The 25,062-nt window shown below is 71.2% G+C and overlaps 9 protein-coding genes across 9 annotated transcripts; 4 read left to right on the top strand and 5 right to left on the bottom strand.

Moving 5' to 3' along the window:
• Positions 1–147: 147 nt before the first annotated feature.
• On the bottom strand, positions 148–3,584 carry V1510DRAFT_374531 (fungal-specific transcription factor domain-containing protein). Its single transcript, XM_066931527.1, has 3 exons — positions 3,233–3,584; positions 2,940–3,201; positions 148–2,711 (listed from the first exon to the last, which is right to left on the bottom strand). The coding sequence occupies exons 1-3, from the start codon at positions 3,493–3,495 to the stop codon at positions 216–218; spliced, it is 3,021 nt and encodes a 1,006-aa protein (XP_066790505.1). The 5' UTR covers positions 3,496–3,584; the 3' UTR covers positions 148–215.
• Positions 3,585–3,826: 242 nt separating this feature from the next.
• Positions 3,827–4,383, bottom strand: V1510DRAFT_412572 (uncharacterized protein). Its single transcript, XM_066933093.1, has 2 exons — positions 4,269–4,383; positions 3,827–4,237 (listed from the first exon to the last, which is right to left on the bottom strand). The coding sequence occupies exons 1-2, from the start codon at positions 4,366–4,368 to the stop codon at positions 3,843–3,845; spliced, it is 495 nt and encodes a 164-aa protein (XP_066790506.1). The 5' UTR covers positions 4,369–4,383; the 3' UTR covers positions 3,827–3,842.
• A 222-nt stretch (positions 4,384–4,605) lies between these two features.
• Positions 4,606–6,143, top strand: V1510DRAFT_412574 (platelet-activating factor acetylhydrolase). The gene has a single exon (XM_066933094.1). The coding sequence runs from the start codon at positions 4,896–4,898 to the stop codon at positions 5,964–5,966; it is 1,071 nt and encodes a 356-aa protein (XP_066790507.1). The 5' UTR covers positions 4,606–4,895; the 3' UTR covers positions 5,967–6,143.
• Positions 6,144–11,583: 5,440 nt separating this feature from the next.
• Positions 11,584–13,481, bottom strand: V1510DRAFT_444305 (glycolate oxidase). Its single transcript, XM_066935685.1, has 2 exons — positions 13,285–13,481; positions 11,584–13,212 (listed from the first exon to the last, which is right to left on the bottom strand). The coding sequence occupies exons 1-2, from the start codon at positions 13,454–13,456 to the stop codon at positions 11,618–11,620; spliced, it is 1,767 nt and encodes a 588-aa protein (XP_066790508.1). The 5' UTR covers positions 13,457–13,481; the 3' UTR covers positions 11,584–11,617.
• Positions 13,482–13,935: 454 nt separating this feature from the next.
• On the top strand, positions 13,936–15,014 carry V1510DRAFT_444306 (WD40-repeat-containing domain protein; the record flags this gene model as incomplete). The annotated part of the gene is made up of 2 exons (XM_066935686.1): positions 13,936–14,844; positions 14,874–15,014. The coding sequence occupies 2 exons, from the start codon at positions 13,936–13,938 to the stop codon at positions 15,012–15,014; spliced, it is 1,050 nt and encodes a 349-aa protein (XP_066790509.1).
• A 1,377-nt stretch (positions 15,015–16,391) lies between these two features.
• V1510DRAFT_374548 (uncharacterized protein) lies at positions 16,392–19,135 on the top strand (the record flags this gene model as incomplete). Its single annotated transcript, XM_066931528.1, has 2 exons — positions 16,392–16,534; positions 16,566–19,135. Coding segments are annotated over exons 1-2 (2,604 nt in total), but the record flags the coding sequence as incomplete, so codon positions are not given.
• A 130-nt stretch (positions 19,136–19,265) lies between these two features.
• V1510DRAFT_401650 (uncharacterized protein) lies at positions 19,266–20,261 on the bottom strand (the record flags this gene model as incomplete). Its single annotated transcript, XM_066932046.1, has 1 exon — positions 19,266–20,261. One exon carries the CDS (start codon positions 20,259–20,261, stop codon positions 19,266–19,268), a length of 996 nt encoding a protein of 331 aa, XP_066790511.1.
• A 596-nt stretch (positions 20,262–20,857) lies between these two features.
• Positions 20,858–23,097, bottom strand: V1510DRAFT_374553 (histidine kinase-like ATPase). Its single transcript, XM_066931529.1, has 5 exons — positions 23,030–23,097; positions 22,821–23,000; positions 22,617–22,789; positions 22,146–22,585; positions 20,858–22,116 (listed from the first exon to the last, which is right to left on the bottom strand). Exons 1-5 carry the CDS (start codon positions 23,045–23,047, stop codon positions 20,969–20,971), a joined length of 1,959 nt encoding a protein of 652 aa, XP_066790512.1. The 5' UTR covers positions 23,048–23,097; the 3' UTR covers positions 20,858–20,968.
• A 106-nt stretch (positions 23,098–23,203) lies between these two features.
• On the top strand, positions 23,204–25,045 carry V1510DRAFT_425201 (armadillo-type protein; the record flags this gene model as incomplete). The annotated part of the gene is made up of 2 exons (XM_066935125.1): positions 23,204–23,605; positions 23,636–25,045. The coding sequence occupies 2 exons, from the start codon at positions 23,204–23,206 to the stop codon at positions 25,043–25,045; spliced, it is 1,812 nt and encodes a 603-aa protein (XP_066790513.1).
• Between the last annotated feature and the right edge of the window lie 17 nt (positions 25,046–25,062).

Here is a 25,062-nt window from a genome sequence, read left to right on the forward strand (position 1 = left end):
GCGCCGCGGGGCGTGCGGCTCGCGCCGCAGGGCGTGCGGCTCGTGCTGCGCCGTGCGGCGCGGGCGCACCGCCACCGCCGCGCCGCCGCCACCACCACCGCCACCACCACCGCCACGCCGCCACCGCCGCACCCCGTGCGGCTTGCTTTGCATCCGGGCTTGCTGCGTTCGCGCCCGTACTTTACAATACATTTACAAGGCTCCGCCTTCTATCACTATACAAAACCCGCGCTGCCAGCCGGGATCGTCGCCGCGGCGGGGGCCGGCCCGTCCGCAGCGCCGTCCAGGTCGCGCGTGTGTAGGTGCATGAGCACGCGCGTGAACTTGTTGCCCACGCCCCAGCTCTTCATCCGCCGCAGCGTGTCCATCACGATCTTGATCACCTGCGCCGGCGCGTCCGGACCGCAGATGTCGCCCAGCGAGATGAACGCCGCCGGCCCGCCCCACAGGAACCACGACTCGACGTCGGGCTCGGACGTGAGGCCCTCGCGCGGCGACGCGTGCGGCGACGGCAGGTTATGCCGGATCGAGCTAATGCGGTCGAGCCGCACGCCCGTGTCCTTACCCTGCGGCTTGCCCACCGGAAAGTACCGCGCGAACGTGTACAGGAACAGGCCGGCCAGAAACACGCGCATGGTCTCGCACGGCGTCTTGATCACGTACTGCCGCGCGATGGCGATGATCTGGGCCGCGTGCCACGCCAGCCGCCGCGAGTGGATCGGGTCCAGGGCGAAGATCACCTGGAGGCGCTCGACGGCGTCGTCGCGCTTCGACGCCGACGACCCGGCCAGGGTGATCACCAGGTCCATGATCTCGCGCGCGGTGTAGAGGTGCGAGTAGTGGGCGATCAGGCACGTCATGTTCAGGTGGATCATGTCCAGGATGTTCTTGGGCCGCTCGCTGAAGGTGTACTTGAGCGTCATGAGCGTGTTCAGGAGCACCTCGCGCGACGGCCCAAAGTCCGTGGTGCCCGGCGCCGGCAGGATCTTGGACATGGCCGAGTCCTCGAGCTCCTTGAAGTCCCAGAGCAGGCGGCCGATGGCCTGCGCCGACAGCCGCTTGCCCCAGTTGGGGACCACGCCGGGGTCCAGGGACGCCGAGATCAGCGCGCGCAGCGTCGGGTAGAACGGCAGGCAGTCGCCGAGCCGGCCGGCGCCGGCCGGCGCCCACTGGTTGGCCCACGCGCGGGCCGTCGGCGCCTCCCAGAGGATCTCGTCGCACGGCATGACGATGTCCAGGTCGCCGAGCGCGATGCAGCTGCGGCGCGCCGACAGCGTCGAGATCGAGCAGTCGTACTCGAAGATCGACCACGCCAGCCGCTTGCCGGTCTCGTCGTCGCGCCAGAGCAGCCACAGCGCCTCGAGCTCGGCCGGGGTCTCGGTGCCGGCGAGCACGAACTGCGCGCGCTCGTCGGGGTTCTGGGCCGAAAAGAGGCCCATGGCCCGGGCGTTGCCGACCAGGAACGAGCGGAACTGGTCGGCCTCCTCGTACAGGCGCTTGTCGCCCGAGCCCAGCGAGTAGATGTTCTGGAGGCACAGCGCGGTGATGAAGTAGCCGGTGCGCAGGTACGCCTCGTCGTACGAGCTCATCCAGAGCAGGATCCGGCGGCACAGCTCGCCGAGCGAGTCGGCGAACTCGAGCGCGCCGCCGATGTCCGAGTACGACGCGCCGATGCTGAGCAGCGTCAGCAGGAGGATGGACGGGCACGTGGCGACCCGGAACGTCGGCCGGTGGATCATGGGGAGGATCGGGTGGAAGTTGGCGAAGTAGAGCCGGACGAACTCGTTGAGCGTGGCGCTGTCCGGGAACTTGCTGATGTCGATGCTGGCGTACGGGTGGCACTCGTACGGCAGCTCGAGCAGCTTGAGCATGTCGTGGCGCAGGTCGGCCGTGATGCCGTCGTGGGCGTCGAGGTCGCGGGCGGGCGGCGGGCCGGCCTTGGTTGCCGGCAGCGAGATGACGACGGCCGGACGGGCGTCGCCGGCGTCGATCACGTTGCGCAGCGGCGGCAGCTTGATCAGCTCCTCGCGCTCGATCACGCGCCGGGGGTCCCACGGCCAGATGTCGGCGTTGTCGGGCTGCCGGCGGCTCGACAGCGCCGTGTAGGGCCGGGGCGGCGGCAGGCCGGTGACGAACTCCTTGGACGGGTACTGGACGTGGTTGGACGTCTCCGGCGCGACCGGCGAGAACGCGCTGACGCCGGGCAGCGGCGCGGCCGGCGTGGCGGCCGGCGGCGTGGGCAGCGAGACGCCGGGGAGGCCCATGTCGTCGCGGGCGCGGTCGTCGAGCTTCTTGGACGGCAGGCTGGACGCGCTCGAGCCCGAGTAGCTGCGCTTGCGGACGCCGCCGGCCGGGCCACGAGTGCGGCCGGGCGAGCCGGCGTGGAGGTCCGCGTGGAGCCAGTCAAAGTCGAAGGCGCCGGTGTCGAAGAGCCAGTTCTCGAGCTTGTTGGTCGACACAAACGTGTTGAGCGGCGACGGCATGAGCATGTGCGAATGGTCGTCCGAGGTCTCGGGCACGGGCGGGAGCGGGAAGGGCGAGGTGTGGTCGGCGAAGGCCTCGGCGGCGGCCGTGGAGGGCTCGGGGGAGGGCTGGTGGCCGCCGGAGACCGGGACCGAGAGCGACATGCTCATGGGCATGGGCACCGAGAGGGTGACGGGTAGGTTCGGGTCGCGGCGGGTGACACCAGTGGCGTTGGCACCCGGGATCGGCTGCGGCGGGTCGGCCGAGCGGAACGGCAGCGGGCTGGCCAGCGTGCTCAGGTTGGGCGGCGTGCCGGCGGCGGGCGACTGCCAGCCGCGGCCGAGCAGCCGCGGCACCGGCGAGCCGGCGACGACGGGCAGGGGCAGCGTCGGCACGGTGGGCGTGCCGTGGGCGGGCGTGGGCATGGCCGAGGGCAGACCCGACCCGGCGACAGAGGCCGGCGCCGACCCGGCCACCGACCCGGCAATCGACCCGGGCGCGGACGGGACCGCCGACCCGAACGCGGTGCCCGGACCCGACCCGGCGGAGCCCGGGCCCGGCCCGGTCGCGGCCGACGCCGCGGCCGAGTTGACGACCGACGCCGCCACCGACGCCAGCGCCGCCGTCGTCAGCCCCTCCTCCGGCATGTTCTCCGGCCGCAGGAACTCGTACTCGCACTTGAGGTTCCGGCGAGCGCAGGCGTCGCACTGGAACCCGCCCGAGCACTTGATCTTGAAACTGGCGTCAGCAGGCCCCCGCGGCCACTTACTTTGCGCAGCGCACGCACGAGCGCTTGCGCGACTTGCGCGGCGCCGACGGCGTCTCGTGCACGGCGCGCACATGGCGGGTCAGGACGTCCTTCCGCGTGAAGCTCTTTGCGCAGATGTGGCACACAAACGACTTGGGTGCGGTGGTGTCGTGCGAGCGCAGGTGCCGCTCGAGGTGCTCGGCCCGGGAAAACGAGCGCGCGCAGACGTGGCACAGCAGCGATCCGGGCGCGGACGGTCCGGGGACCGCCAGCGCGGGTTTCATGGCAGTCGGCGGGCCGGGGGTGGTAGTGCAGGGTCGTGAAAATTGCTCGCCGAGGATGTGTGGAGTAGAAAAAGTGCAGGGGCCACAACGGGTAGGCGGCGGGTCGCAGCGCGATCGGAGCATTTAGTTTTTCCGGCTTAGTGATCGTACCCGTACGGCGGGCTGGGCCATGCACGTGCCCGGGGTGAGTCAAGGCTAGACCGGACACGGAAGGCGGTGGCGGTGCGGCGCGGCGCGGCGCGCCGCGGCGGTGCGCACCCGATCGGGCTACGCCGGGCAGCGCAGCCGACGGATCGGTGTGCACGTGCGCGGTTACCCGGACGATCCGGAGTACGGGGTGGGACTGTTTATGCAACGAGCGACACATAGTACTCGGCGCCCATGAAGCCCTCGGCGTCGCGCACGAAGCGGCCGCGCCCGACGAACTTCTTGTTGTTCACCCAGGCGTACTTGGGCGAGTCCGTCTCGAGGATGGGCCCGATGAAGAACTCGGTCGAGCCAAACTCCATGGTCGTGCCCGTGCCGGCGAAGACCGCGTTCATGGCCTCGGTCGGGTACGTGTACCCGGTGTAGTGCACGTAGAGCCCGTGGCCGTCGTCGGTCTCGCAGCGCATGCGCACGTCGAGCGTCAGGTGGTTCTCGGGCGTCTTGAACAGCCAGTTCGTGCCCGTGAGGATCTTGGCCTCGAACGGGAGCGCCTCGTTGGTGCTCTCGAGATACCCGCCGACAATCTGCACAAAGACTGGCGTCAGCGCGCCCGCGACCGCACTTACTGCGCGTGCCCGGCGGCCCGGCCTCGTTGGTGTAGACCGGGTCGCTGTTCTGCGCCTTCAGGTACATGTGGAACGCATTCTTGAGCTCGGGGTAGGCCATGGTGGGTGGATAGCGGACAGCGAGCGCGGCCGGCGGCCAAGAGGCGGCCCACCGGGTACCACCGGGTACCACCGCCGAGCCGGGTACCATCCCCCCTGCGGCGCTAGCGCGCCCGCGCTAGCGCCGCCGTAGCGCTGTGCTGGCGCACCGGCCCGCCGGCCGCTGACTCAGTGCTGAGTCACCCCGCCCGGCCCGCCGCACTCCCGGCCAGCCGCGCCCGTCCGCTTCCCACCGCCATGAACCGCTTCGTTCCCCGCCTGCCGCCGTACCCCGGCCCCCTCGCCGTTGGCACCGCCGACGTGCTGCTGCCGTCGCCGTGGCCGAAGGCCTACCCCGTGATCGATGCCGCCGCCGACACCCTGCACTTCCGCGTGTTCTATCCGGCCGCGCCGGCCGACGCGTCCCAGCCCGTCTACTGGCTGCCCGACGACCGCAAGGCCCACCTGCACCACTTTGTGACGTTCCTGAGCCTGCCGCAGCTCGTCGCGCGCCTCGTGTCCAGCCTGCCGCTCGTCAAGGACATCACCATGCCCGCCGTCGGCAACGCGCCGCTGCTGCCGGCGCCGGCCGCGCCGTGGAAGACCGTCGTGTTTTCGCACGGCCTGGGCGGCAACCGCAACACGTACTCGCAGTTCTGCGGCTCGCTGGCCTCGTACGGCTACGTGGTCATCTGTCCGGAGCACAAGGACCACACCAGCCCGCTCACGTTCCACCACGACGGCCGCCAGGTCGACTTTGTGCGGCTCATGGACATCTCCGAGCCGGCACGCGACCTGCGCACGTACCAGCTGGCGCAGCGCGCGCGCGAGATCCACTCGATCCTGCGGCTGCTGCGCGAGCGCCCGGCCGCCGCCGGCCTGCCGTTCGACCCGGCCGCGCTGGACCTCGAGCCCGGGGCCGTGACGCTGGCCGGCCACTCGTTCGGCGCCGCCACGGCGTCCATGATGTCCAAGGGCGTCGGCCACATGCTGCGGCGGCTGCTGGAGCGCCGCGGCCGCGCGCCGGACGAGATCGCGGCCGCGCTGGACGACGACACGCTGGCGCCGTTCGCCGCGCCCTGCCTGCTCCTGCTCGACCCGTGGCTCGTGCCCGTTTACGAGACCCTGGACGTCCCGCTGGGCTCGCCGGCGATCGCCGTCATGACCGAGCAGTTTTACCACTGGGACGACAACATGGCGATGGTGTACCAGCTGCTGTCGGCGAACCTCGCGCCGGACGACGAGGCCGGCAACGCCGCGCGCGAGGTCGCCAAGGCCAACCGGCTGTTTGTCGCCCGCCCGACCGTCCACCACTCTCAGTCCGACTTCACCCTGCTGTTCCCGGCGTTCACGCGGTACGCGCTCAAGAAGACGGCGGCGACGTACGAGACCCAGCAGAACGTGATGGAGATGAATGTGGCCGCGTGCCTGCGGCTAATGGCCGACCGCGGCCTGGACGTCAACGGCGGCCCGCCGGCGTCCCCGCACCTCGGGCCGCATCCGCACGTGGGCAACGCCGACGGGACGCTGTCGGACGTGGGCACGCTGCAGCGCAACTGGGAGAAGCTCGACATCCGCGACGACCTGCCGTTTATCGACATCTACCAGCTCGACAGCTAGAATAGGGCTCGGGCGCGTGCGCCGAAATAGACATTTGCATATACCCCGCGTCCCCGCAGCTGCCAGCTGGTGGGCTGCTGACGGCAGCGCGGCCGCACGGCGGCGAAACTCTCGGCCCGCGGAGACTTCGCGGCGCGCGTGCTGCGGCGACGCTATGCCCTCTGGCCGGCTGTAGAGCAGAGCGGTTGAGCGAGTCGGGCCGAGGCTGACAAAGCGCGGTGCGCCGGGCCGAAGCCGCCGGCGCCGACGCGGCCGGGCCTATGGCGGGGCGGCCGACGGGCGCCGCGGCCACGCGCTGCGGCGGCCGAGGCCCGGCCTCCGCCCGCGCGGCCGCCAGACCGCTTCTGCCGCCAGGCGGCGCCTGGCCGCGCGGCCGCCGCCAGGCGCCGTCGCCGTTCGCCGTCGCCGTTCGCCGTCGCCGTTCGCCGTCGCTCTCGCTTAAGTGCAGGGCCGCCCGGATGGCCAAAGCGGACAAAGCGTCGCGAGCTTGGCGTCACCGGAGGATTACCCCGCACCCCCATGCGTACGTCGGGTGGAAAAAATCGGGCGGGGCGGCTAGCGCGCGGCATCCGTGGTATTGGGTCGCGGAATAAAGTTACCCAAGCTCCTGGCTCTGGCTGAACGCGTCTGCGGCCTGGCGGCTGCGGCGCTAGTCCACGAGTACGGTAATATTGCCGCCCCGGACGATCACTCCACCAGCCAGCCTAGCCCCGCCGATCGCGCCCGCCTGCCCCGTCGGGCCGGTCCCGGCCGCCTCCTACGTGGCCGAGGCGGGCGCGCAGCCGGCCGCGCGGGCACGCTGGCTGCACCTGAGTCTAAACCTTGTTTTGGCGCTAATGCACGCAACGCGGGGGCCTCCTGAGTTTATCCGACGCGAACCGCACGCTCTGGCGGCCGCCTGCCAGTGGGCCCCCGGCCGCCGGTCGACGGACCCGCCGGCGGCTGCGGTCGCCGGCTCGGGCGGGGCTGCCGGCCGCGGCGCGCCGGCCGCGGTATAAATACGCCGGGCAGCCGTAGACCGGGGCAAGCTGCAACCATGAGACAAGCCAAGAACAAGTCCTCGCGCCGGTCCGTCCGGCGCACCCTCGCGCTCGTCGTGGCCGGCACAATTGCCCTCGGCGTCGGCGCGTCCGTCCGCGGCCGCCGCGCCGCCGAGCCCGAGCCCGCCGCCAGCCATCTGGTCCGGCGGGCCGTGGCCGGCGCCGACGACGACTACCTCACCGTCCACTCGCCCGGGTTCTACCCGGCGCCGCTCGGCGGCCGCTCCGCGGCGGCCGCCGACAGCGGCTGGCTGACCGCGTACGCGGACGCGGCCGAGATGGTCGGCCAGATGACGCTGCTCGAGAAGGTCAACCTGACGACCGGCGTCGGCTGGGAGTACGGCGCGTGCGTCGGCAACACCGGCCCGATCCCGCGCCTGGGCTTCAAGTCGCTCTGTCTCCAGGACGGCCCCATGGCCGTGCGGTCCACGGACGGCGCCAGCGCGTTCCCCGCCGGCGTCGCGACCGGCGCGACGTTCAACAAGGAGCTCATGTACCAGCGCGGGTACGCGATCGGCCTCGAGAACCGCGGCAAGGGCGTCGACATCGCGCTCGGCCCCGCCATCGGGCCCCTCGGCCGCGCCGCCGCCGGCGGCCGCGACTGGGAGGCGTTCGGCTCGGACCCGTACCTCCAGGGCGTCGCCGGCGCGCAGACGATCCGGGGCATCCAGGAGACCGGCGTGATCGCCACGATCAAGCACTACCTCCTGAACGAGCAGGAGCACTTCCGGCAGAACCGCGAGTGGCGCGCGTTCGGGTTCGACGACCTCCAGGAGGCCTACTCGTCCAACGTCGACGACCGCGCCCTGCACGAGCTGTACGCGTGGCCGTTCATGGACGCGGTCCACGCCGGCGTCGGCTCGGTCATGTGCTCGTACCAGCAGGCCAACAACTCGTACATGTGCGAGAACTCGTACCTGCTCAACGGCGTGCTCAAGGAGGAGCTGGGCTTCCAGGGCTTCGTCATGTCGGACTGGCTCGGCCAGCGGTCGGGCGTGGCGTCGGCGCTGGCCGGCCTGGACATGACCATGCCCGGCGACGGCGAGGTCTGGCAGGACGGCATCTCGTTCTTCGGCCCGAACCTGACGACGGCGGTGCTCAACGGGTCGGTGCCGACGTGGCGGCTGGACGACATGTGCACGCGCATCCTGGCGAGCTACTTCAAGGTCCGCGGCGAGGCCGAGGCCGGCGCCCAGTTCGAGGACGCGGCCAACTTCCAGACCTGGACGCTCAACACGACGGGCTACGAGTACTACCGGGTCGGCGGCGGCGCGTTCGGCGTGATCAACGAGCACCGCCAGGTGCGCACCGAGATCTCGGACGACGTGGCGCTGGCCGTGGCCACCGAGTCGATTGTGCTGCTCAAGAACAAGCCGGCGCCGGCGGCCGGGTGCGAGGCCTGGACGCTGCCGCTCAAGCCCGCCGAAACCAGCCACTGGGGCGTCTTCGGCAAGGCCGCCGGCCACGCGCCCGAGGGCCCCAACGGGTACACGGACCGCACCGGCAACGAGGGCGTGCTCGGCGTGGGCTGGGGCTCGGGCTCGGGCTCGTTCCCGTTCCTGATCTCGCCGCTGGACGTGATCAACTACCGGGCGAACGAGGTCGGCGCGGGCGTGCAGATCGTGCTCAACGACACCGACGTCGGCACCATCGTCAACGAGGCCACGCTCGTCGACACGGCCCTGGTCTTCATCTCGGCCGACTCGGGCGAGGGCTACACGTACGTGTCGGACGTCTACGGCGACCGCAACAACCTGACGGCGTGGTGGAACGGCGACGAGCTGGTCAAGGCGGTCGCGGCCGTGTGCAACAACACGATCGTGGTCTACGAGTCTGTCGGCGCCGTCGACATGTCGGCCTGGATCGACCACGACAACGTGACCGCGGTCGTGCTGTCGCTCGTGCCCGGGGAGTACACCGGCCTGGCGATCGCCAAGATCCTGTTTGGCGACGAGGCGCCGTCCGGCAAGCTGCCGTTCACGATCGCCGAGAAGGAGGCCGACTACCCGACGTCGGTCATGTACACGATGAACCACCCGATCCCGCAGCTCAACTTCTCCGAGGGCCTGTTCCTGGACTACCGCTACTTTGACACGTTCAACGTGACGCCCAAGTTCGAGTTCGGCTTCGGTCTGTCGTACACCAACTTCACCTTCACCGACACCAGCGTGACCAAGGCCGTGGCCGGCGCGCTGCCGCTGGTTGCGCCCGAGGCGGCCGCGTACCGCGACCCGATCGCGTACAACTGGACGCTGCCGGCCGCGGCCGACGTCGCGTTCCCGGACGGCTTTGACCAGTACCCGTTCTACATCTACCCGAACGTGAACGACACCGCCGCGATCGCGCCGTACGACCCCGACGCGTACCCGTACCCGGAGACGTACTCGGACGTGCAGCGCAGCGCGTCTGTGCCGGCGGGCGGCGCGTCCGGCGGCAACCCGGCGCTGTGGGACGTGCTGGCGACCGTGACCACGACCATGGTCAACACCGGCAAGGTGGGCGCCAAGGGCGTTGCCCAGCTGTACGTGTCGTACCCGGAGATCACCAACGCGACGCGCGCGCTCTACGGCCTGGGCAACACCGAGACCTACGAGACCATCGACGGCGTCGACACGTTCAACAACCAGACGCTGCCGTTCTTCCCGAAGCGCGTGCTGCGCGGGTTCGAGAAGGCGTTTGTGGACGTGGACGGCTCCACGGCGCTGACGTTTGAGCTGACCCGCCGCGACCTGTCGTTCTGGAACACGGCCATGGCCAACTGGGTGCTGCCGCGGGGCTCGTTTGAGCTGTGGGTGGGCACCAGCAGCCGCGACCTGACGTCTGCGGGGATCTTTACTGTGGCGTAGACTAGCGCAGGGGCCTGGCCCGAGCTTAATGAATGTGTTACGTGACACCGGCGCGCCGCACGGTGTGCGGCGCGTAACGCCGACGATCGCCGACGCACGGTGACGTCGCGGCGCGTACGCAAGCCGGCCTGTCAAGGCCGGCCAGGTGGCCGGCCCACAGCCGACTGGATGTGCGGGGACAGCCGCAGGCGGGGCGGCATGCCGGCGAGCCGCCGACGGCGCCTCTGCGAGGACGGCTGGCCGCGCGCGCGCCGGCCTCAGGGAGCCCGGGGCGGGGCGGACGACGTGTCAGCCGCACGGTGTGCGGCTTGCCCAGGCCCGGCCGGCCGCACGGTGCGAGGGTGGCAGCCGCGCCGTGCGGCGTGTAGACGCTGAGAAGCCTCCGACGGGGCTCCCGGCGGCCCGCGGGCAGCGGCCTCGGGAGCACGCACGGCGGGCGGGCGGCTGTGCGCCGCACGACGTGCGGCGTATAGCCGCCAGAGCCACTCAGCCGCACAGCGTGCGGCTTATAGCCGCAGCCGCCGAGCCCGGCGTCGGCCGCAGGCAGCGCCCAGCAGGCACGTATTCTGCGGCAGCTCGCGCGGCCGCGCGGCGGCAGGGCCGGCGCCGCCCTGCTCGCGGCACACGCGCAGCGGTGTCAGCCGCACGCCGTGCGGCGCATAGCCGCCTCAGCGCCCGGCCAGCCGCCCAGCAGTCTGCGCGCTCCCGCCGCGGCCATCCTCGCGCCCCGCCGCCGCCCGTCGTTGCCGCGCCCGCACGCAGCCGCCCTGTCCCTGCACAGTCGGGCGAGCGGGCGCCTGCGGGCGGGGGCGCCCCGCTGCGGTGGACCCCGCCCGCGGGCCAATTGCCGGGTGCCCCGCACGATGACGTGGCGCCGCACGGCGTGCGGCTGCGGCGATATGCGCTACCCCTGAAAATGAGCCGCACCGTGTGCGGCGTCGGCAGTCGGCTCCAGGCACCGCGGGCTGTCACCAGGGGTGTGATACCGTGACGACAACAAGGTTTCACGGCGGGGGCGCCGGCCGGCGGCCGGCGCGGCGCGCTCCGCAGCGGCGCGGTGCGACGTGCAGGGCACGGGCGGTGCCGTTTTTAAAAACGGCCGAGGACGAGGGTTCCAAACAGAGACGCTTATAAACGGAGCCGAGCGGGCCAGGCAACCAGTCGCCACGACGCAGCACGACGAGAGGGCAGCGACGACGGACGCAACAGCGCAGGCGCACGAAAGATGAGCACGCCTCTGAGACGGACGAGCAGGCAGTCGCGGCCGACGGACATCGCGCTGGCGATCCGGTCGACCAAGCGGGCGTCGCCGCAGCGGCGCGCGGCGCGCGAGCCGCGGCGGCCGGCCCGCCGCGACAGCGCGCGCGACGGCGCGCGCGACGCGCGCGCGCGCGCCAAGAAGGTGACGCTGGTGGTCCCGCCCGAGACGGATGAGACCGGGTCGTCGGACGACGGCAGCGACGGCAGCGACGGCAGCGACGACAAGGCCGCGGTCGAATTGGAGCCCAAGGCGGTCGTCGTGACCACGGTCGAGGTCGCGGTCAAGGCCGAGGACGCGCGCGAGCGCACGCCGCTGGACTACATCCTGTCGGAGCTGCGGGGCCTGCGCGCGCAGTGCGCGCCCGGGCGGACCGGCGCGGTGCGCGGCGACCGCATCAACGGCATTGCCGAGCGGCTGGCCGCGCTGCGGACGGCCGCGCCGGCGTAGCGGCGCGGCCGCAGTTTTGCAAAGCCTAGGAAATACACGATTGATTGGACGCGCTGGCTAGTCCAGCTTGGGCACGGCCGCCGCGGGGTCGACCGCGATGACCTTGTCGGCGTTGAGCAGGCACAGCGGGTCGAGCGCGAGCTTGAGCGAGCGCATCGTGTCGATGGCGGCCGGGCCGAGCTCGGCCTCGAGATACGGCCGCTTGACGAGGCCCACGCCGTGCTCGCCGGTGCACGTGCCCTCCATCGCGAGCGCGTTCTCGACCAGGCGGTGCACGACGCCCTCGGCGGCCGCCCGCGTCGCGTCGTTGTAGAGGATGAACGCGTGGAAGTTGCCGTCGCCGACGTGGCCGACGAGCGTGCCGCGGATGCCGCTGGCGTCCATGTCCGTGCGCGTGAGCCGCACGATCTCCGACAGCCGCGACACCGGCACCGCCACGTCCGTCGTCCAGCACGTGTCGCCGTCGCCGGTCGCCAGCGTCGACCACAGCGCCTCCTTGCGCGCCTCCCAGAGCTCGGCCTGCTCGTCGGCCGAGCTCGCGAACTCGAACGTGCGGCTGCCGTGCGCGCGCGCGATGCCGCGGATCTGCTCGATCTGCTCGGCCACGCCGGCGGCCGACCCGCCGAACTTGAAGAACAGCGTGTGGTCCTCGGCCCACGGCCGCGACGTCTGCCCGGCCGCGTTGATGCACCGCATCATCTCGCGGTCGAGGAACTCGACCGCGTTGACCGTCAGCCCGCGCCGGACGATGTCGGCGACGGCGTCGGTGGCGGCCTCGACCGTGCCGAAGCTGGCGACCGCGACCGACGTCGTCTGCGGCACCACCGTCAGCCGCACGACCGCCTCGGTCACGAGCCCGAGCGTGCCCTCCGACCCGATGAAGAGCCCGTTGAGGTTGTAGCCGGCCGACGACTTGCGCGGCCGCCGCCGCGTCTTGACGATCGTGCCGTCCGCCAGCACCACCGTCAGGCTCAGCACCCACTCGCGCATGGTCCCGTACCGCGCCGCGTTCGTGCCCGAGCACCCGGTGCCGACCATGCCGCCGATCTCGGCCCCGGGGCCGGGATCGGGCGGGAAGAAGAGCCCGTGCGGCCGCAGGTACTCGTTCAGGTCTTCCCACCGGACCGCGGGCTGCACCACCGCGTCCAGGTCGTCGGCGTGCAGCGCGAGCACGCGGTCCATGCGGCCAAAGTCGATGGTCACGCCGCACCGCGTCTGGATGAAGTGGCCCTCCAGGGACGTGCCGCCGGAGAACGGCACGACCGGCACCCGGTATCGATGGCACACCTTCATGATCGCCGACACCTCCTCGGTCGTGCGCGGGTACACCACCAGCACCGGCCGCTCGCCGTGCTCGGGGTGGTGCGAGATCCACGCCGAGTCCGCGTGCGTGTCGAGCTGGTCGGCCGCGGTGGAGACGCCGTCGTCGCCGAGAACGCTGCGGAGCTCGGCCTCGGCGAGCGCCATCTCGGCTGGCCCGGCGTAGACGGGCGTGGAGACCGCGCTGAGCGGCGTGGTCGACGCGGACGCCGTGCCGCCGGGCGCGACGGCCGGCTGGCTGGCGGCAGGCGCCGCCGAGGCCGTGTCCGGGGCCGATCGGCTGCTGAGGGCACCGACCACGATTCCGCCGAGAACAAAGCCACCAAAGGCCGCTGGCGGTCAGTGCTTGGCCACAAGGTCGGCCGGGCCGGCCGCTGCCGGCCCAGCCCGCTGCGCGCGCTCACCTGCCGCCGGGCCCGTGCTGGCCGCTGGTTTGTCGGCGTATCCGCGACTGCCGGGCCGCCTACTCGCGTCCTTTGTCCACGTTTGCGCGCGCGCCGACGCCGGCCGGCCGCCAGCCCCGCCCAGGAGCGTCCGGGCGCCGCCGGCCACGCGTGATGCTGCCCGCTTGAACATGGGGGGCTTGCTGGAGTTGTGGTGAATGAAGATCGCGGAGATCGCGGATCGCGGTTGTGGGGAGTTTAAGCCAAGCCGAAACCGGCCACGATCAGGCCACTCGGCTGGCGCACGCGAACGGCAAGCCGGCAGCGGCTGAAAGTGCGCTGGGCGCCGGCGGCGGCCACCCGTAGATGCCTGCCCGGCGCTGGGCCGCTCTCGACGCCGAATGCGCCGTCAGCGTCGATCCAAAGGCCGCCGAACGGCTCTACGTCTACCCCGTGCGGCCCGCGCCACAGGCTCCGGGCGGCCTCCAGACTCCGGCCGGGCATCCGCACGGCCGGCCCGCACCGTCCAGCCTCGTGGCAGCCCGGCCGGCCCTCGGGCGCGGCCGCAGCGCCCGTCTGTCTGCTCCCGGCTCGCCGCGTCCCCAGATCGCCCAGGGTACTGGCTGGGATTTGGCGCGATTTGGCGCGATCCGCAACTTTTCAGATCATCAAATGGACGCCCTCGCCGGACAGACGCTCCGCTGCCGCAGCTCTCGCGAGTACGGCGCCGAGTACGTGTACCAAGTGGCGCCGCTCGGCGGGCGCAAGCTCGTGGCGGCGCTGTCGGACTGCTCGATCCGCGTGATCAACGCAGAGCTGAGTCTGGCCAGCACCACGGCGGTCGCCAAAGCGCACGCCAACCAGCTCGCCGGCCTCCGCGTGCTCTCCGAGAGCACGGTGGTCTCGGCCGGCGACAGCACGGTCAAGGTGTGGGACCTGCGCTCGGCCGGCAAGGCCGTGCAGACCATGGAATCGGACCGCGGCATGAACATTCTCTCGCTCGACGCGGCCGGCACGGCCGTCGCGGCCGGCACCGAGCTGGCCAGCGCCGACGCGCACGTGTACGTGTGGGACACGCGCACCGGCAAGCGCACGGCGCAGTACGTGGACTCGCACAGCGACGACGTGACTGCGGTCGCGTTCGCGCCGCCGCACCCGAAGCTGCTGCTCTCCGGCGCGACCGACGGCCTGGTCAACGTGTTTGACACGACCGTCGCCGACGAGGACGACGCCGTGCACCAGTCGATCAACCACGGCGCGTCGATCCACTCGACCGGCTTCCTGTCGCCGACGCGGATCTACGCTCTGTCGCACATGGAGACCCTGGCCGTGTACGAGCTCGCCAGCGCCGACGAGGACGCCGCCGAGCCGCCGCCGAACGACCTCGGCGACGTCCGCGCTGCCTGGGACTGCGAGTACGTGGTCGACATCTACGACGGCTACGCCGCCGTCGGCTCCAACTCGGACGGCCGGCTCTCGCTCTTTCCGTTCGTGGACGAGAGACCGCTGCTGGACCAGCGCGTCACCCTCGCCGGCGGCCACGGCGAGGAGATCGCCCGGAGCGTCTACTTGGACAGACAGGTGCGTGTGTGCGCGGGTGCGCTGACCAGAACGCGCGCGTTTTCACAGCCGGCGAGGACGGCGCGGTCCGCCTGTGGGCGCCCGACTCGTACACCGACGCCGACGAGTGGAAGGAGTCTGCGGGCAAGAAGAAGAAGAGCAAGAAGGACAAGCGGTACAAGCCGTATTAGCAGGCTAGCAAAAGTTTTGATTTACGAGATGGCCTGAGCCGCACGGAGTGCGGCGACGGAGTGCGGCGGTCAAGAGCCTCCGGCGGCGACTCCGTCGGGGTGCGCCCTGCGGGCGGCGTGTTGCGTACGACATGAGCCGCGCGCCGTGCGGCGGACCTGCGAGCCTCCGGCGGCGACTCCGTCGGGGGTGCGCCCTGCGGGCGGCGTATGCAGCATGAGCCGCACGCCGTGCGGCGGCATAAGAGCCTCCGGCGGCGACTCCGTCGAGGGTGCGCCCTGCGGGCGGCGTGTTGCGTACGACATGAGCCGCGCGCCGTGCGGCGTGCCTACGGGCCTCCGGCGGCGACTCCGTCGGGGTGCGCCCTGCGGGCGGCGGGTTCTGTGCAACATGAGCCGCACAGTGTGCGGCGGGCATATGGGCCTCCGGCGGTGGCTCCGTCGGGGGTGCGCCCTGCGGGCGGCGTGTCCAACATGAGCCATGCAGCATGCCGTATGTCTTGTACAACGTGAGACGCGCGTCGTGTGGCGGTCCCATGAGCCTCTGACGGAGGTTCCGTCCAAGGAAGCTGCCGTATCCGATGTAGCTGAGCCGCACGGAGTGCGGCGCATGTCGCGAGACGCCCGCACGGCGCACTCTCGACGGTTCGCCGCCGGGGGCTCGCGCAGGACCGCACAGCACGCAGTACATGTGTCACAGACCACGCCGCCCGCAGGCGCAGCCTCGACGGAGTCGCCGCCGGAGGCTGATGTGTCCGCCGCACATCGTGCGGCTCATGCCGCAGACGCCGCCCGCAGGGCGCACCCCCGACGGAGTCGCCGCCGGAGGCTCGTAGGTCCGCCGCACGGCGCGCGCCTATGTCGTGCGCAACACGCCGCCCGCAGGGCGCACCCTCGACGGAGTCGCCGCCGGAGGCTTGTACGGCCGCTGCACGGCGTACGGCTCATGATGCACAACGACCGCCGCACGATGTGCGGCTCATGTTGCACAGAACACGCCGCCCGCAAGCGCACCCCCGACGGAGCCGCCGCCGGAGGCCCGTAGGTCCGCCGCACGGCGTGCGGCTCATGTCGCACTAAGCACGCCGCCCGCACGGCGCACCCCCCACGGACTCACCGCAGGCTCGTAGATCCGCCGCACGGCGCGCGACTCATAGCGCACACGACACCCGCCGCGGCGCACCGTCCACGGAGCCGGCGGCGAAGGCTCGCAGATCCGCCGCACGGCGCGCGACTCACGCCACAAGGCGGCCGCCGGCCCCGGCAGCCGCACGCCGAGCGGCGCGCTCGGCACGTGCCGGCTATGCGACGGCGCGCCGCACCGCGTGCGGCGGCTAACGCCAGCCTGTCAGCACCACCGTCCCAATCCGCTTTGTGCGAGACATCTTCATCGGCACGACGCATCCATCGCGGTGCACGGTCCCATAACAGCGGCTTCGGCACAGAGGCAGGCAGCCGGCGCAGATTGCCGCAGCGGCCGATCGATCGGATGAGACTACCCAGGCTGAGCGCGGCGGTGGCCGGTAGGTGGGCGCGCGGGCGCGCTGACGACAGCACTGGCCATTGTGTGCGCAGTGGCGGCCCAGAGCACGGCCACGGAGAGCGCGTCCGAGTCGGTGTTCTCGCTGGAAGCGGTGGCGACGGCGGCGCCGGGCGGGCAGGACAAGGTCGAGCGTGCGCTGGCGCTGCTGACGACGTTGCCGGCGGCAGAGCACGCGCCGGCGACGGCGGTGGCGACGACGACAGGGTTCGTGTGGCGGGTGGTGATGCAGATCCTGCACCTGTCGGAGCCGTCGCTGGAGCACTTTGACTACGCGGACGCGGCGGAGGCGGTGTCGAGCGCGGCGGCCGCGGGGTCGCCGCTGGACGACGCGGTCGAGCTGCTGGAGGCGGCGGCGGCGCAGGACAACGCGGACGCGCTGTACGTGCTCGGCGACCTGCACTTCTACGGCAACTACACGCACCGGCACGACTACCCCGCGGCGCTGGGGTACTACAAGCGGCTGGCGGACCTGACGGGGAACGCCACGGCGCAGTCGACGATCGGGTTCATGTACGCGACGGGCATGTTCGGCACCATCGAGCGGGACCAGGCCAAGGCGCTGCTGTACCACACGTTTGCGGCGCTGGGCGGGTCGACGCGGTCGGACATGACGCTGGCGTTCCGGTACCACTCGGGGATCGGCACGCCGCGCAACTGCGACCAGGCCGCGCTGTTCTACAAGCGCGTGGCCGACAAGGCCATGGCGCACTGGCGGTCCGGGCCGCACGGCGGCCGCACGCTGGACCGGTACAACTGGAAGCTGGCCGAGGACCACGGCGGCGTCTTTGGCGAGGGCGCCAGCGAGTCGTCGTCGGGGCCCAACTCGCGCAAGCGGTACTCGCCGGCGTCGGACTCGGCGTCGCTCGACGACGTGCTCGAGTACCTGCGGTACATCGCCAAGAAGTCGGACATCGCCGCGCAGTACTCGCTCGCCCGGCTGTACTACGACGGCACGCGGTCGCTGCCGCGGAGCTACACGCAGGCGCTGCACTACTTCAAGTCCGTGGCCAAGCACTACTGGACCAACGACGCCGCGGTGATCCCCGGCGCGTCCAAGACCACCGAGCTGTACGCCGGCAAGGCCGCCGGGTACCTCGGCCGCATGTGCCTGCGCGGCGAGGGCACGCCGCAGGACTACGCGCTCGCGCTGCAGTGGTTCAAGCTCGGGTTCGAGCTCGGCGACCCCGCGTCCCAGAACGGCTACGGCTACATGCTGCTCAAGGGCCTCGGCGTCAAGCAGAACGTCGCCCGCGCGGCCGAGTGCTTCCGCGGCGCCGCCGACGTCGACTACGGCCCGGCCCAGGTCAACATCGGCAAGCTCTACCTGGAGCAGGGCGACATGCCCGTCGCGATCCACTACTTTGAGCTCGCGTCGCGCTACGGCAACGTCGAGGCGTTCTACTACCTCGCCGAGACGCACAACCAGGGCCTCGGCCGCGAGCGCTCGTGCGGCATGGCCACGGCCTACTACAAGATCGTCGCCGAGCGCGTCGAGGAGATCCAGAGCCCGCTGCAGTGGGCCCACCGCATGTACGAGCAGGGCGACGTCGAGAACGCGCTCATCGGCTTCATGATGGCCGCCGAGCAGGGCTACGAGTCCGGCCAGGCCAACACGGCCTACCTGCTCGACCGCGACAAGTCCATGCTCGACCTGACCAAGGTCGCCGACTGGTACCGCCGGCTGCGGCACGGCCGCCGCCGCGGCGTCGACGACCAGACGCGCTGGACCGACGAGCTCGCGCTCATCTACTGGACGCGCTCGTCCAAGCAGGCCAACGTGGACTCCACCGTCAAGATGGGCGACTACTACCTCAAGGGCATCGGCGCCGACCGCGACCACGACAAGGCCGCGCTGTGCTACCAGGCCGCGGCCGAGTACCAGCAGTCGGCGCTGGCGCTGTGGAACCTGGGCTGGATGCACGAGAACGGCCTCGGCGTCGAGCAGGACTTCCACCTGGCCAAGCGCTTCTACGACCTCGCGCTGGCCACCAACGCCGAGGCCTACCTGCCCGTGACCCTGTCGCTGTACCGGCTGCGCGTGCGCAGCTTCTGGAACTCCATCTCCGGCGGCTCGGTCAACGGCATCCTGCACGAGCAGGAGACGCCCGAGCCGTGGTCGCTGAGCGAGTTCTGGCACAAGTGGTTCGTCGAGCCCGACGACGAGTACCGGCCCTACCCGGCCGCGCCGACCGACCGCGTCGACGGCCAGACCCAGTTCGCGCCGGCCGAGCCCGAGTTCGAGGACGACGGCGAGGCCATGCACATCCCGCCGGGGCCGGGCGAGGAGTACTACGAGTACGACGACTTTGACGAGGACCTGACCGAGATGCTGCTGATCTTCGGCCTGTGCGGCGCCGTGGCCGTCCTGTTCTGGTTCCGCCAGCAGCGCGCGCACACGCACGAGCGCCAGCGCCGCGAGCGGCTCATGCACGAGGAGCTGCGCCGCCGCGAGCAGGAGGAGGTCCTGCGCCGCCGCGAGGAGGCCCTGGCCCAGCGCGAGGAGCAGGAGCGCGTGCGCCTGCGCCAGCAGGCCGGCCAGCCGGCCCCGCCGGCCCCGCCGGCCGCGGCCCCGCCGCCCGACGACCTCCGCCGCCGCCGCGAGTGGGTCCACGTCCCGCACGACCCCAACCTCGGCGAGTGGGTCGAGCGCGAGACTTAGCATAGCATTGGGCGACGCCCTTTTGGAACCGTTGATTGTACACTATCGTCGGCTAGCTGTCTGTGAGGATCGTGAACATGATTTCCGGCAGCAGCCGGAAGACCGCGTACAGACAGAGCCCGGCCGAGAGCTCGAAGACGAGGACGAGCCAGACGGCGGTGGGGACTTGGCCGAGCTGCCCGCGGACGGCGGCAACGGCGGCCGAGACACCCGCGGCGGTCTGCGCGGCCGCGTCGGCGACCATTTGGAGCGCGCAGAGCTGCCACACTGCGCCGGGCTCGTCGTACGCCCAGCGGCGCTGGAGACGCGGCCGGCCGGAGGGCAGCAGCTTGAGCCGCACCGTGACGTTGTCCATGTCGACCTCGACCGTTTGCAGCCGGAGGTGCCGGAGCGGCGAGCTGGCGGGCGTGCGGGGCCGGCGGAGGGCGCGCACGCGAGGGCGGGGCGGCGTGCGGACGGGACGGGCCGGCCGGCCGAGCCGGCCGGGCTGGATCGAAGGCCGGCCCTCGTAGAGCGAGACGATGTTGGAGCAGGAAACGTCGGCCGGCGGCGGGCTGGACGGACGGCTGGGCGGGCTGGACGGGAGGCCGAGCACGCTGGGCGGCCGGCTGGGCAGCCGGCTGGGCGGCCGACTGGGTGGCCGGCCAAGACCGGCTGCCGTGGCTGCCGGCGTCTGCAATCGCTCGAGCACGATATAGCTCGGCAGCGCGCTCGCGCGCTCGCTCGCGCGCCCGCCCGCCCGCTCGCTCGCCTGCTCGGCCAGCCCACCCACGCTCTCCGCGTACTCTGGCGCCTCCGTTGTCGTCGTCGACGGCCGCGTGGATCCAAACGACTCGGCCGCAATCGTCGTCCGCGACAGCGGCCCGCAGATCGTCGAGGCCGTCGGGCTCGGCGGCCGCGACTGCCCCGGCAACGCGAACCTGTTTTTGCGCGGCACGTTGCCGATCTCGCGCAGCGGGCGCCACGGCGGCGGCGCGCCCAGCCGCGCACGGCGCAGCTCGGCCACGCACTCAATCACCGAATCAAACGCCGGGCCGGCCGTCAGCATCTGGCCGGCCGTGCCCGTCGGCGTGCTCGTCCACGGTCCCCGGCGCGGATCGCGCAGACCTGCCCGCGGCGCCGCCAGCCAGGGGCTTCCTATAGGCGAATCCATGGCTAGCAGGCTCCGACGCGGCGGGGACATCCAGCCCGCCGGTCCGGCCGAGTAAACAAACGGACCGTCGGTGGTTAGGGTTAGAAATCCGGGGAAACACGTGAGGCCCCTGAGGCGCGCTGGCGGTCAGGGGTCCTGCGCAGCGTGCTGGTGGCGACGAGCCGCACAGCGTGCGGCGTCGGTGGCTGCCTGCGGCGGCCGAGCCGCACGGCGTGCGGCTGATCCGGCGGCCGGCGTGCTTCTGGGCGCGCCGGCTCGGCCGGCTCGTGCGGCTCTGTGCGAGCGCGGTGTGCGGCTGTGCGCGCGGCTGTATGCGCTGTGTGCGAGCGGAGTATGCGGCTGTATTCCAGCGGCTGTATGCGGCTACATTCCAGCGGCTATATGCGGCTATATGCGAGCGGCCTGTGTGCGTGACTATGCGAGCGGCTTGTGTGCGCGACTATGCGAGCGCTCTACGCGGCGCGTGCGCGCTGCGTTTGTCGCGCTGCCGCGGCCGTCTTCTCGGCGCCGCCCTCTCCGCAAGCGCAGCCGCACGGCGTGCGGCTCACAGCGCCAGCCCTCTGCCGCACACACCTCCGGCGCTCGTCGGCGGCTCCTGGCCTCTAACACCGCTCAAACACTTTGTAGAGCCCCGGCAGGCTGGCGATCTCGACCACGCTCGGCAGAAGACCAGCGGTCGCCACGAGGCGCCGAGCAATGGCCGGAAACAGCAGTTTCTCGAGAGCAGCGTGGGTCGTCTGCCGCTGTGCAGCCACCGCGTCCGCCTGCGACGGCTCCACATCGCCGTCCGGCAGGCTCTGCGGCACGTAGAACAGCGCCAGCTCACGCATGAACGTGCGGAAGCACTCTGTCTCGTCGGCCCAGTCGACGCGGGTGGCCAGGCGCTGCAGAAACGTCGGCAGCTTGCCCATGGACGGCAGATAGCCCTTAATGAGCATCGGCAGGCCCGTCAGCAGCCCGTCGGCCGTGATCTGGACGGAGAAGTACTCGTCGAGCATGTCGCGGCGGTCGACCAGACTGTCGCGAAAGGCGGCGACGTCATCGTCGGTCGCCAGCCGCAGCAGGTCGTCCAGCGCCAGCGGCGGCGCCAGCTCGATGACGCCAAAGTTGGCAAAGTCCGCCAGGCCGATCTGGTAGAACAGCTCGTTCGTGAGCGCGCCGTAGTCGACCAGAAACAGCTTGACGTCGTGTTGCAGGGCGGCCAGGCGCTTTTCGTCGTCGACAACGCCCACAAACGTGTGGTTGGTCAGCAGCTCGGTCAGCCCCGCGTGCGCGTCGGCGCTGACGCGTTCGCGTAGGCCCTTGACGCTCGCCAGGTGCACTGGCGCGCGCTCGCGCTCGACCCGGACGTAGCCCTCGGCCTCGTCCGGCCGCGACGTCCGCTCAAACATGGACGTGATCTTGCGCTCCTTGGCGTCCGTCCGCACGAGATTGTACTCGTACGGGCGCTTGCTCGGCGCCGACGACGGCGGCGCCAGCGTCGGCCCATCGTAGATCACCGTCTGCACCTTGTAGCTGCGGCTCTCGTCGACGGCGCCGAGCGCCTGCTGGAGCGCGTCGCAGACGCGCTGGACGATCTCGTCCTCGTTCATGAACCGCACCTCGCGCTTGGTCGGGTGCACGTTCACGTCGAGCCTGTCGGGCGCGATCTGCAGCGCCACGTACATGAACGCGTGGCCGCCTTTGGGCAGAAACGCCTGGTAGATGCCGACGAGCGCCTTCTTGAGCGGATCGCAGGTCACGAGGCGGTCTGGTCAGCGCATCCGGCGACGGACGTACGGTTGATGAAGAACACCGGCTGGTGGTTCTTCTTGGCCGAGTAGTTTGCGTTCGTGACCCAGCCGGAGCCGCCGACAAGGCCGAGCGCGGGGTCGGCCGCGACCGCGACCTCGACGAGCTCGTTGGCGATGCTGCCGCCAAACACGGCGCGGATGCGGTCCGCGGCCGACGCCTGCGCAGGCACGAGCACCGAGTACTGCGACTCGCCCTGCTTCTTGCACGTGAACCCGACGCCGGCCGTGTGGATCGCGTAGCGGCCGACCACGTCCGCGATCCGGTTGTACTCGTCCGCCGGCGAGCGGAACGCGCGCAGCCGCGACGGCACGTTGTAGAACAGGTCCTCGACGACGATCTGCGTGCCCGGGCGGGCCGCGGTCGGCTTAGGCTCGGCGCTGGCGCCGGGCCGGGCCGGAACCAGCTTGCCGTCGGCATACGTCGCTCTGCGGTCAGCGCCGCCAGCCGCCCACCCACCTGTAGCCGACAGGCGAGTCCGGCGTCCGCGTGGTCACCATGACGTGCGCGATGTGCGAGATACTGGCGAGCGCTTCGCCGCGGAAGCCGTACGTGGCTATGGCCGCCAGGTCCTCGAACGTGCTCAGTTTGGACGTCGTGAACCGCTCGCACAGGATCGGCAGGTCGTCTTTCTGCGGTCAGCGTGTCCGCGCACACACGCACGTCTATGCCGCAGCCGTTGTCGGCGATCTGCAGCAGCTTGAGCCCGCCGTCCTTGACCACAACGTCCACGGTCGTGCTGCCGGCGTCGATCGAGTTCTCGAGCATCTCCTTGATCGCGTTCGCGGGCGCGACAATGATCTCGCCGGCCGCGATCTTGTTGACCACGACCGTGTCGAGCGCCTGCGTCAGCGGCGCCGGCCGGCACGTACCTTGATCCGGGGGGCCATGCGGTCGCGTCGGCCGGCGGCGCGGTTGAGGCGCGGGTCACGTGCGCGCCGCACCGCGTGCGGCTCACTCGCCGCCGCACGCCGTGCGGCGCTGCGCCGCACTCTGCGCGGCTCGCCTACTCCCGCCAAATTTTTTTCCGGCACCCACCACCACCAATGGCCAAGGCAAAGAAGGTCTCCCGCAACTCGCGCGTGCGGCGCGCGCCCGTCGTGAACCCGAACCGCCGCTCCGGCCTCGGCGGGCTCTCCAAGGAGGCCGCCCGCGACGAGAAGGTCCTGCCGCTGATCGCCAAGCTGGCGTCGGCCGAGCCCAAGGAGCGCGCCATGGCCGCCTCGGCGATCGCCACGCTGATCGAGGAGCCCACCATGCGCCAGCTCCTGCTCAAGGAGAAGCTTGTGCACACCATCATGGACCAGTCGCTCAGCGACAGCTCCGAGGAGGTCGTCATGGAGGCGTTTGGGATCCTGCGCAACCTCGCGATCGAGGAGGGCTACGACATCTGCGTCTTCCTGTGGCGCCGCGACGTGCTGACGGCCATGGCCGCGTGGCTCGAGAAGGTATGTGGTCGCAGGACCCGCTGACGCCAGGTCAAGGGCCGGCTCGACAACTTTTCGGCGCTCGGCGCAGATCAGAAATCGCTCACGTTTGATCTGGCCGAGCACCTGATCTCGCTCGCCGAGAACCTCGGCACGTGCTCGGACGACATCATGGACTCGGTGCTCGACCGCCTGCCGGGCCTGGTCGAGTTCGCGCTCAAGCTGCTGTCGACGCTGTTTGTGCCGGCCTCGACCAAGGCCGTCGCCGCCGAGGCGCTGTACGCGCTGTCCGAGGCCAACGGCGCCGTGCTCGGCCAGATCCAGGCCGCCCAGTTCGCCACCGACGACGACCAGCGCCCGCTCGTCAAGGTCTACCTCAGCGGCGTCGAGTACAACATGTACGAGGCCAAGGTGGCCTCGATCGACCTGCTCGACGTCGTCCGGCCGGTCGTGGCCGTCGTCAAGAGCATCGACGTCGGCGCGTCGCTGGCCCAGCTGCGCGCGGCCGCGGACGCGCCCGAGGCTGCGCCGTCCGCCGACACCGCGGCCGCCCGCGACGCGGTGTCGGCGGTGATGGTGGCGCTGGAGCTGCTGACGTCGGTCGCCGAGAGCGTCGTTGCCGGCGCGGCCAAGACCGCGCCGCCGCCGGCCGAGGACGACATGGACGACGACGAGGCCGAGCCGGTCCCCGACATGGACGTCGACGAGGACCCGGCCGTGGCGGACCTCAGCGAGAGCCCTGTGGCCGAGCTGCTGGTCGCGGACGTGATCCCGGCCGTCAACACGCTCGTCGGCCACGCCGACCTCCGCTCGCGCGCCCTCAACTGCCTCAACAACCTCGCGTGGACGCTCAACACGGTCTGCGCGACCGCGCCGCAGTGGCTGGCCTACGCCGAGGCCCTCTGGACGTCGTGTGCCGGCCTGCTCAAGGACGCCGCGGACGTCGAGATCCAGACGGCCTGCGTCGGCATCATGTGGGCCGCCGCCAAGTCGTTCGGCGGCGCTGTCCCGGTCGAGCTCGACGACGTCCGCTGGCTCACCACGCTGCTCCACAACGCCGCCGGCGACGACACGCTCGAGCTGCGCGTGCGCATCGTCGGCCTCCTCGGCGTCCTCGGCATGCGGCAGGGCCGCCTCGAGATCACCAAGGAGGTCTCGGTCCTGCTGTTCACGCTCGCCGCGCTCGTGCCCAAGACCGAGCCGGCGGTGGCCATCGAAGCCCTCAACGCGCTCTTCGACGTCTTTGGCGACCAGGCCTACGACTACGACGCCGAGCTCTTTGTGCGCGGCGGCATGCTCAAGCGGCTCACGGACGTCCAGCCGCAGATCAAGCAGATGGCCAAGAAGATCGACAAGCGCAAGAACCTCGAGCTGCGCACCAAGGCCGACGAGGTTGCCATCAACCTCCAGCGCTTCATCGCATACAAGCGGGACGAGCAGAAGACGAAGCCGCGCAAGTGACTGGCATAGATAAAAGT

Source organism: Dipodascopsis tothii, assembly GCF_038497935.1.
Source record: "Dipodascopsis tothii strain CBS 759.85 unplaced genomic scaffold V1510scaffold_6, whole genome shotgun sequence".
In the NCBI taxonomy this organism is placed as follows: domain Eukaryota; kingdom Fungi; phylum Ascomycota; class Lipomycetes; order Lipomycetales; family Lipomycetaceae; genus Neoaidaea; species Neoaidaea tothii.